This window comes from Physeter macrocephalus, chromosome 19 (genome assembly GCF_002837175.3).
Source record: "Physeter macrocephalus isolate SW-GA chromosome 19, ASM283717v5, whole genome shotgun sequence".
NCBI classification, from domain to species: domain Eukaryota; kingdom Metazoa; phylum Chordata; class Mammalia; order Artiodactyla; family Physeteridae; genus Physeter; species Physeter macrocephalus.
In genome coordinates this window covers 15,520,322-15,531,535 of record NC_041232.1, presented here as the reverse complement: position 1 = coordinate 15,531,535, position 11,214 = coordinate 15,520,322, and the positions used below count along the sequence as shown (strand labels likewise).

Here is an 11,214-nt window from a genome sequence, read left to right as displayed (position 1 = left end):
CACAGGCTCCGGACGCGCAGGCTCAGCGGCCATGGCTCACGGGCCCAGCCGCTCCACGGCATGTGGGATCTTCCCGGACCGGGGCACGAACCCGTGTCCCCTGCATCGGCAGGCGGACTCTCAACCACTGCGCCACCAGGGAAGCCCCACAGCTGACTTTTTAAAGGTTGTTGCAGACTCAATCCTCCACCTACCTTTCCCCCCTCCTTCAGTTAAGAAGCCTACCCAGAGCAGTCACGTGCCAGCCAGCCACAGTACTTGGCACTTGGGGAACAGATGAATAAAACATACTCCTGATTCCAAACAGCTGGTCTAGCTTTTGCTCCACGGCCCTATTTTGTTCACCCATATGTTCGTCTCTTTTCGTCTCCTCTTCCTTCTCTCTCGTCCTTCCGTGTTTCCTCATCTTTCTCCTCCTGCAGCCAGCTCCTCCTCCGTTCCACAAAGTGTTCCTCAAACTTACCAAGCTTATAAAGCCCAGTTCGAAAAGCCAGGCTCTCAGAGGCAATAATCATAATGTAAAGAGTGTGGAACTGAAAACACAACACCTAAGGACCATTAAGCAAACCCCTAGCTTCCGCCCCACCCTCGTGCCTGTTTCCCCAATGGTGAAAACTGAGTGTTAGACCAAGGACCAAGCCACACGCTTTACGCCGGTATCTCATTTTACCCTCGCACCTACGCTAGGAAGTAGGTACTACTGACAGCCTCATTGCAGTTGGGGAAACTGGGGCTCGGAAATCTAAGTATTATAAATTGTCTAACATTAAGCTGGGTTCAGTGAGCCAAATTTACACCTAATTCGATTTGCCTGGTTCCAGGTCTCGTACTTTTAACCAACCTGTCCCGCACTGCCCAAAGTAGGGCTGACTTAAGCATTTCACCGGGGTAGGGGGAGAGAGGCACCTTGGTAACTAGAAAGCTAAACAGGGCTTTGCTCTGAGCCTCTCAGGAACTAAATAGCGAGGAGTACTCCGTGGACCCAATGAATGGCTTTCTCATTCCAACCAGTGAAGACCTGAGGTTCAGAGACAGCTGGGGGAAGAGGGGCAGAATCTTAAAGGGACCTACAGCTCTGACAACAGCTTCTTAAGGCCCTTCTCCGCATAACTGTAGGGACGCAACGTTCTCAGGGCTTCGCCTTCCACAGCACCTGTCGGGATAACTTCCGGGAGCCGCGCTCCTCTCGGTGGCCCCTCCAGCCACCCCCAAACCCCAGAGGTCGCCCCGCCCCTCTCCCAGGCAGCCCCACCCCCTCCCACTACTGTCCCATCCCCGCCCGGGGCTGCCCGTCCCGCGGGAAGACGTACCTTCGTCCGACTCGCGGCCTCGGCAGCTGCGCTCATCGTCCTCGGCGCTCTCCAGCTCTTCGTCCTCCTCGGGGTAGTACTCCGGAGCCGGCGGCGCTCCAGCCGGGGCCGGAGCTGGAGCTAACAGCCCCGCAGCACTCATGTCGCCTCTGCCCGCAGCTGAGCGTGCCACCCGGGATCCGCGGCCACCGGCCCTGCGGACTCCACGTCCGCGTAACAGCGCCCGAGGTAGCCGCCGACTCGAAGAGCCGGAGCCGCGGCTACCGCTTCCCTGTCTTCGCCAAACTCCGCCCCGCGCGCTCGCTCTCGGCAACGGGGGCCTCGCGCCGGCGGCGACTTCCGGGTCGGGAGCTGCCCGAGGACCGCCTGACTCCGCTATCCTAGAGCGAGTGGAGAGGCCGCCTGACGCCCCCTTCACCTTAACCCCATCTCCTTCAATGCCGTCTTTAAAATCCTCAACGGGTAGTGGAGAAAGGCGGAGACAGGCTCTCTGGAGTTAGGCAAATCCTTGGGTAGGCCCAACCGCGGCAAGGACCCTGAAGCTCAGAGGCCACTTCCGAAAACAGCCACTAGGCGGCGCCTGGAGCCAAAACTAAAGAGGTTTTTTTTTTTAGGGACTTGGGAGGCAGAAGATTTGAAGGGCTCTTGGCAGGTGGAGGTGGTCACTTTAATTTAAACAGGTGAACGACATGAACCATCCCATTTATAGGTCGGGAAACTTAGACGTTTAGAGTTCGCGTGATCATCCCGAAGAAAAGGAGCGTGGCTCCTCCCCTGACTGATTAGAGCTTTATTAAGAACTAAAATAAAAACGAGGATGCTAATATTCCATCCTGGGGTCAGCAAAACTATTTTCCCAGTCGGTGGGAGTCCTTTCTTTTTGTGTAGGTTTGTTCAATACGGTATTATCCCGATTTTACAGATAAGAAAAGAGCTGTCAATTGCCTTTAAAAAAAAAAAAAAAAAAAAAGCGTCCAGGCTGCCTTGTTTAGACTCTCAGACCCAGGTCCTCTACAGTACAGCTGCCTCATATTTCTCAGAATATAAATTTTTTAAAAGGTGGTTTTCCCCAATCCAATAACTTGCTAACCAACTCTCAACTGATCAAGTGGAACATTTGCCTGCAGAAAGTTAATTAGGCTCAGGAAAGGAAGGTGCTAGCTGGTAACTTGGAAAACAAGAGAGTTGAATATCTGCATGAATTAATTTGTGTGATTATCTCTGAGTAGAAGGGGACACGGTGTTATAAGCTTTGCTTAGTGAACAAATTGAGGATGTCCTTTGTCTTGGTATGTGTAGCAAGAAAAAGGATAAAAGGGCCAAGAGATGGTTAATAGTTTGTCCAAAGTAACCCTACTCTTTACTTTGCACCTAAGTCTCCATAGAAAAAAAAAAGTAACGTACAAGCAGTAAACTTGAACATAGATGTAAAAGCCAGACTGGAACCCAGTATTCTGATTCTCAGATCCTTTGTGACCAAATTTATCTCTGAATTGGCCCCCACAGAGTCTCCTCAAAGTGAAAAAATATATTCTCATCCCATTTATTTTAACATTTCTTATTTCTACCTTGTTGTAATTAAAATCTTGCCTGTACTTGTGAGGGATTCTTCCTCCCAACAAAACTCAAGAATTTTCAGAATGGAATGCTGCAATGCTAAATAAGAGGCATTCTCATGGCTCCCTGTAGGTCCACCGTCAACATTTAAACTAGAATTTCAAAGCTGTCTCTTGTCCAAAGGATGAAGTCATTTTCTTTCTTTATGCTGTTAGGTCACGTCTAAATTATTTGTAATTGACTATCTTGAGCAACTTGCGTTTCCATCAATAGCAATAATCATAGACCAAACCAAGCACCAACATTTTAAAAATTAGAGTTCATCAATACAATGATATATCGAATTTTTTTTAAAAAGAGTTGATATCATTGCTAATTGGTTTCCTTTCAAGACACTGGCATTTTTATCTTGCTTACATTTTGTCTTCTTTTTAAAAAATATTTATTTGGTTGCACAGGGTCTTAGCTGCGGCACATGGGCTCCTTAGTTGTGGCATGCAAACTCTTAAGTGGCAGCATGCATGTGGGATCTAGTTCCCTGACCAGGGATCGAACCCGGGGCCCCTGCATTGTGAGTGTGGAGTTTATCCACTGCACCACCAGGGAAGTCCCACATTTTGTCTTCTTGGCTGCAAATAACATCTGTTAATGATCATGCATTTTTTATATGACTAGACAGAACTGAATACTTGCGTTGTGAAAATCTACCCCATTTCTTCTGTCCATGTTGCAACTGGTAGCATGAGCTCTTAACTAATAAACACTCAGTAAAGGAGGAGGACCTAGTCAAAAAAATTCTCTCATGACTTTAGTCTTACCCAACTTTTATAGCTGTCTAATATGATTTTGGACAGTCTGTAAAAATCAAGTTCCCTTAAAACCAAGTTCCCTTTTTACCACCTTGAAATCTCTCTACATCCCTTCCCAAAATGGCACTCAGTCACATCGCTCAGGAGACATCTACATCCAAATTCATTTTAGAGGAAGTACTGCCGGCGTTCTTCTACAGGCCTTCTCTAAATACCCTAACACTCAAATCTTAATGGGGAGCATCTTAATTGGAATGGGTATGATCTTAAAACACTAGGAAAAACACGAATAGTGCTTAGAACACAAATTTTGTTAGCAGGAGTTAAAACAAAAAAGAGTTAATGATGAAAGTTTTCTAAGAGCTAAGTCCTGTATACATCTGACAATGCTTAGGAACAAGCTGTGTTCCTGAAGTGAAACAATGTCTTCACAAAGTTCATAAACTTTAGGATTTAGGGGTGAAAGTAGCAGTTTTCAGTTTCCAGTATTGATTTAATCAACATATCCAGTTTCACAAAAAATATATAAAGAATGGCTTATAAAGAGGTAACACCTGGGACTTCCCTGGTGGCACAGTGGTTGAGAATTTGCCTGCTAATGCAGGGTACACGGGTTTGAGCCCTGGTCTGGGAGGATCCCACATGCCGCAGAGCAACTAGGCCCACGAGCCACAACTACTGAGCCTGCGCGTCTGGAGCCTGTGCTCCGCAACAAGAGAGGCCGCGATAGTGAGAGGCCCGCGCACCGCGATGAAGAGTGGCCCCCGCTTACCACAACTAGAGAAAGCCCTCGCACAGAAACGAAGACCCAACACAACAAAAATAAATAAATTAATAAATTCCTACCCCCAACATCAAAAAAAAGTTAACACCATGCACTTTCACCCCTGGCAAGCTCCATCTTGCAGCTTGGGTCAAGATGGGTCTCTGGTTATCACGAGTTGCACTTGGTCAAAGTTCATTATACTTTGGCCATTAGTTCCCACAAAATCATTAAAATCATTTCCTGTGGCCCTGAAAAAGAATATGTTGAACAGGCTTACTGAAGCTTTGCTAAAGCTAACAGGGTTCCCCTACCACACAGTTCCTGTTCCTACTTGTCAAAATGATTATCATAACCCACAAAGTATTTCTTAAGCTTTGTCCTTGTACCTATCAAAATGTGCCCCGTCAGTGTTGAATGCCTAAGTGTGCTGAGTATGCATCTAGTATATAGATTTTTTTCCAACAGCATCAAACTAACGTCTGTTGAACGCAGTGCAAGTAAGGGCAACTCCTATGCCAAAGATATAAGAGTTTAAATCCAGGAAATATTTACAAGTCCTGAGTAAATAAATGCCATTATTAATTTATGGCAGAATTACTTAGAAAGCTGTGCCAGGTCTAACGGGGGAATGGGGGCCTCAAAGGCTCTAACATGGTCCCAGGGAGTCCCAGAGGGCCACGGCCTCTGGGAGTCTCCCAAGAAAAGTAAAGGCTCAGTGAGGAGTGCCATGAACTTTGACCCGAACTCAGCACAAACAAGGCGAACCGCACCCCAGGCGGCCCAGTGAGTAACTGAAGTTGCAGGCTCTTCCGCATCTGCGGAAACCCCGCCCCGTCCCGCACCGCCCACCTTCAACTTCGCCAATCCTCGGGCGCCATCGACAGCTCGGCTTCCCAGGCATCTCCAATCAAATACCTATATCCGGCCCCAGGTCTGCGCCCCGCGATCAGGGAAGGTCAGTAGAGAGCCTATCGGAGCCCGGCTGTGGGCGTGGTCAGGGGCAGGGGGCGGGCGGGCCTGGACGGTGGGGCGGAGCGCGCTCGGCGCAGTCGGGTGCGATTGGCCTCCCCTGGCAGGAGCCGCACCTCGGACAGCAGCAGCGGCGGCCGCGGGAGGGTCCGTGTGGCTCCCGGTGGTGGCGGCGGCTGTGGGGACCTGCGTGAGAGAGTGGTACCCGACGCGGAGACCGCGGGCGGAGGTTCCGCGCGGCCGGACCCGACACTCAACGACTGGACCTGGGGATCCACCGGGGAACAAGCGGCAGAAGAGCGACTCGGTAACAAGTGGAGAGGAAGCGGCGGCGGCGACGCCGGGCCCGGGCTGGTGACAGCAGGTCTGAGGTGAGAGCACCGGGGCGCGGGGAGGTGACAGAGTGAGTCGGGGCGAGGGGACCCAGGGCAGAGTGGGGTCGGCGAGGACCCGAGTGAGGGGAGTTCCGGGAGTGGGTTTGACAGTCTGGAACAGTGGAAAGGAGATTCTCAGAGGGGCCGGCCCCGCGGGTCTGAGAGAGGGACCCCGAGAAGACGGGACAGAGCGGGTATGAAGGGAGGGCACTCCCCAGAAGGGCTGGAACGGTGGGTCTGAAGGGGCACCCCGAGAGGAGCCAGGACAGTGGTTCTCAAGGGAGGGGACCCTGAAATGGGCAAGGACAGCGGCCCTCAGCGGCAAGGGGACCCCGAGAGGGCTTGGGACAGCAGGTGTGTTGGGGGACCCCGAGAGGGGCTGGAACAGCGACTATGACGGGGGACCCCGCGGGGGCTGGGGACCCGGGCCTGAGCGGGGACCCGGGGGGCATGCGGTGGAGGCGCGGCCCCGCCCCGCGTGGGTGAGGAGAGGGGGCCTGGGTCCGGGTCGCGGACGCCGGGCGAGTCGGGACAGCCGGCCGCCGCTCCCCGGATGCACTCAGCCGAGCTTCCTAAGGGCGGAGTGGGAGACGGGGGACCGCCTGAGCCCCCGTGACTCTCTGGGTGACTTTAAGGAAAGGGGATTATGTAATGAGACATCCTCTAGGAGAACGCGCAGGCTGGAGGGTCTGACCGAAGCGCGGGGATCTTGGAAAGGGCAGGAGTGAAGGGCTGGGGACCTCTTCTCACTGGCCCCCTGGCTTCCCGTTTGTTGGATGCCTTGAAAGTGAGGGGCTTCCTGACCTCTATAGCTTCATCAGGATGTAAAAAGTTGGAGAGGGCTTCTTTAACTCACCACAAACCAAGTGGAAAGGGAAAGGGACCCTTTTGGAGATGCAGTTTTTGGATTAATTAGGCTGTTTAATTTGATAGACCCTGTCTTTTTCACTTCGGCTCAGCAGAGAGCTCAGAAACTTTTTCAGGTTCGGCAGCACGTCCGTATCAGTGTTTACAGTGCAGACTCAAAGGAACTATATGCTAAGTTGGACTGTTTGATGTGTTGGGAAGATAGTTGGAAGATCAAACTAAATTTTGAAAAGAGGTTTTGGAGTCGCCAAACTAACAGCACTTTCCAATTAGATTTCTAATTCTAAAAGCTACCAGGACTGAGTTTTAGACATAATTCCAGGACAAGCTAAAGAGAGAGATAAGCCTATTTAAACCGTACACCGTACGCGCTGGTGGGAGGCAAGTGTGTGTCTATTAAAATGCTGAAACAAATAGTGGAAAGCGATAGGGGTTGGGAATTGGGGGGCAGCCTCCTACTTTGACGGATATGAAAATTAAACTAATGACCAGGCTAGTTGTTTGGAGTACTTAGGATATGTTAATACCGCCCCGACTACCTCTCGAATGTTCTCTTGAATGCACACGCTTTGTTATGGTTGCACCCAGCAGTTTTGCATTTGAATGTTTTAACCTCTTTTTCTCTGTGTGTTGCTTCTCCTCACCCCGTATCTTTGCGACGAGCTTCTTTTTCATAGAAGCAGACTCAGAAAATGATGATTTGGGGGAAATACTAGGGAATGTAATTACTGTATCATTTTGCAGTTATTTAGATATCTTCTTTGTTTCAGGTTTAGAATAATGTCTTATTGGAAGCCTATACCCATGTTCAGTAATGGGCAACTAAGAGGAAGAAAGGAATGCTGTACTGTTTCCCAAAGACATAATGTAGAAGGCTTACAGAGAACTGCCTATTTAAATCCGAGACAAAAATTACTGAAGACATCTTACATCAGGGTGATAATAAGCAGAGGGAATGTGTCACTTGAGGATTCTTATTTGATATTACCTGATGCAGAACAGTTTTTATATGGTTTCAGAGAGCATGGAGCTTGGTGTGGTTATGAAAATTCCACCAACTAGACATCCTCGCCTAAGAAGCAGAAGTTATGGAGGTGAGGGGAACAACAGTAAATACACAAATACAAATTTAAAATATGAGACACTATATTTAAGATGTATTAAGTGTAACTTTTTTTACATTAAATTTATTTTTCCAGAACCCTAGGTAGGATTCAAGTAAAAGTAAGGTCAGTTAACTCAAGAGGGTTATTTACAAGGGGCATGTATTCATTATGTAGGGCATGTAACATAGGAAATGGTCTTTGGAAGGACTGGGAATCTCAGTAACAATAATTCTGCAAAGTAATAGAAATGTTTAAATGTTTGAGCAGATCAGCTCTTCCATCATTCTTGTTAGCTCATTTCTGTCTGGTGCAAATGAAAAGTGTCATTGTAATAGAGTTTTTAGTGATAGGAAGGGTCTATAGTAACTTCCCAGGGACAGGGGGTAGGGTGTGGGGGGGCGGTTAAGAGGGTAGGAATTCTGTGGGAATTTATTTTCATTTGTTTCACAAAATAAAACTACACTTTGAGAAGCTATTAATATATAAATTAGTTACATCTATACTCATTTTAACTCTTTCTTTTCAATTGAAAAATATAATCAAAAGAAAAGTTTAAGAAGGAGCCTTACACTTCCATATGAAAGGTTATAGCCACCAGAGAATGCAAGTTCTTTTTGGTGTAGAGTTCTTAAACTATCCTTAGTCTTAGTTTAGCAGGATGCAAGTAGTGCCCAGTAAATACAATAACCCACTTTATACTTTCTTTACCACTTGAGTCATATACAGTCATACCATTGTAATCTTAGAGTCTACCTTGATATCTAATTTGGTTTAATGTTTAAGCCAACCTGAATAAAAGTTCTCATTGCTTGTCAGTGTTCATACTTGTTGGTTTCTGTGGTATGGGAGAATGAATGAAAACTAACTATTGGTACTTTTACTTTAGAGTCTATTTATTTAGAGTTTATTTTAGAGCCATTAAAGCATCTTTCCTTTATAGTCTTTTCTTCCAGTCTTCGTTTCTTCCCTCCCCCTAAAAAGAAAGCACACTGACAGACAGACAGACAGAGGGAAAGCTTCCATCGAAAAGTGCTTTGTGACTGTCCAAAGAGAAGACTTCTTTTCAGTCTTCAGTGAGAGATTCCCGTCAATCAGAGAGGATAGTTTTGAATTAGTAATTTTGAGTTATGGGATAATGTACAGTTTAGTTTTGTGATTATTTAATTATAACATCCATTTAATTGGTTACTTTGTCGAGTGAGCTTAGTAAAAAAAAAATTAATGTCTAACTAATTATGGATTAGATGTGTTGAGTTTATGGGCCAAAACGTGATGTAACTCATTTACAAGCTATGGGCAACCAAGTTAAAAACAAGTATTCAGAATTTTTATGATAGTAGGAATTAAATTGATAAATTTTATCATTCCAGGTACATGTTGTTAAAGTTACCTAAATACTTTATAAATCAACCTAATGCATTTTTTTCTGCCTGACCTGAGATTTGTTAGAGACATTGGAGTATATTTAAAGTCTTTGTAAATTATTTCTATTTTACAACAGAATGACATAGGGGTCAGTTTTTTGATTTAACACAGATCTGCTCCTAACCATGGTCTATCTCACAGATACACATTTATCACCCCCAGAGTGAGTGAGAAAAGGAACATGCCTTGGAATAAAGATTTTACACCTAGCAAGACCTACTCCCATGTGTCCCATGTGGCTTTAGCTCCTAACCCTAGGAATTGACATGCTGATGTCTAATGTTTGGGGCCCTTTCACCTCATCCCTGGCCTCTGAAAATGATGTATAGCAAAATCAACCCCATATTTGTTATGCTTATTATTTTAGCCAATTATGAAAGTACTCATTGGAAGACTTCAATTTTACTTCCTTCCACTATTTTTGATGGACAACGGGATAACCTTTTATTTCCAAATCAAACTAGGACTCTGTGCAGTATTTATTTTTATATGTGTCACTATCTGTGTAATGACACTGGCTTTGGTCCATAACAATCAAGGCTTATGACAATTCAAATACATTTTGTTTACCCATTACAATAGATGGCACTAATCAAGGAAGAATGCTCTCTTAAATAAACTAATAACCTCATTAGTCTTGGGAGTAGGCACACAAAACAGAATTGGAGTTCAAGGCCAATTTTCCATTCTATTGTGAACATTAGCCTTTACTTCTTGAAGGTTTTGTGTGTAAATACACAAATATTTCCCAAAACCACATAAATATAGTTCTTAGCTGATCTAGGTCAAGACTTAATAGCAGAGATACAAAATTACATTATGCTTCACGTACCTTTATGCATCCCTTGTTTCTTGTGCAAATTTCTCTTCTGTCATTGTATACCAGTTCCTTGTTTACATGCGTTTGTCTTTCACAAATTTATGAGCACGTTGAGGTTAGAGATGGTCTTGTTCGTCTTTGCATCCCGACGCCAAGTATAGTACCAGGCACAGAGTATGAAGAATGCTCACTAGATGTCAACTGAGTGAGTGAATGAATTAATAATCAGCAAATTAGTAGATTATGTTCACATTTAGTTTCTTTTTTTTTAGAATTTTATTTTATTTATTTATTTTTTATACAGCAGGTTCATATTAGTCATGAATTTTATACACATCAGTGTATACATGTCAATCCCAATCGTCCAATTCATCACACCACCACCACCACCCCCCTACTGCTTTCCTCCCTTGGTGTCCATGTGTTTGTTCTCTACATCTGTGTCTCAATTTCTGCCCTGCAAACCGGTTCATCTGTACCATTTTTCTAGGTTCCAAATATATGCGTTAACATATGATATTGGTTTTTCCTCTTTCTGACTTCACTCTGTTATGACAGTCTCTAGATCCATCCACGTCTCAACAAATAACCCAATTTCGTTCCTTTTTATGGCTGAGTAATATTCCATTGTATATATGTACCACAACTTCTTTATCGTCTGTCGATGGCCATTTAGGTTGCTTCCATGACCTAACTATTGTAAATAGTGCTGCAGTAAACATTGCGGTGCATGTGTCTTTTTGAATTATGGTTTTCTCTGGTTATATGCCCAATAGTGGGCTTGCTGGATCATATGGTAATTCTATTTTTAGTTTTTTAAGGAACCTCCATACTGTTCTCCATACTGGCTGTATCAATTTACATTGCCACCAACACTGTAAGAGAGTTCCCTTTCCTCCACACCCTCTCCAGTATTTGTTGTTTGTAGATTTTCTAATGATGCCCATGCTAACTGGTGTGAGGTGATACCTCATTGTAGTTATGATTTGAATTTCTCTAATAATTAGTGATGTTGAGCAGCTTTTCATGTGCTTCTTGGCCATCTGTTTGTCTTCTTTGGAGAAATGTCTATTTAGCTCTTCTGCCCATTTTTGGATTGGGTTGTTTGTTTTTTTAATATTGAGATGCATGAGCTGTTTATATATTTTGGAGATTAATCCTTTGTCCATTGATTTGTTTGCAAATACTTTCTCCCATTCTGAGGGTTGTCT

General features: G+C 45.4%; 2 protein-coding genes across 11 annotated transcripts in view; one reads left to right on the top strand and one right to left on the bottom strand.

Moving 5' to 3' along the window:
• Positions 1–1,612, bottom strand: part of SUDS3 (SDS3 homolog, SIN3A corepressor complex component) — a 315,049-nt gene extending 313,437 nt beyond the window's left edge. For 5 of the 9 annotated variants that reach the window (XM_028480817.2, XM_024120705.3, XM_007122095.4 and 2 more), the window contains exon 1: positions 1,311–1,611. In XM_028480817.2, coding sequence (XP_028336618.1) covers positions 1,311–1,452 — 142 coding nt within the window. In that variant the 5' untranslated portion in view covers positions 1,453–1,611. Of the gene's footprint in view, positions 1–1,310 lie in introns of all 9 variants that reach the window. The other 4 variants (XM_055080658.1, XM_028480816.2, XM_055080659.1 and 1 more) reach the window with 2 other exon arrangements.
• A 3,903-nt stretch (positions 1,613–5,515) lies between these two features.
• TAOK3 (TAO kinase 3) overlaps positions 5,516–11,214 on the top strand; it is a 189,323-nt gene continuing 183,624 nt past the window's right edge. For both annotated transcript variants that reach the window (XM_024120620.3, XM_055080251.1), the window contains exon 1: positions 5,516–5,782. The gene's annotated coding sequence lies outside the window, so the exon portion shown is untranslated. The remainder of the gene's footprint in view (positions 5,783–11,214) is intronic.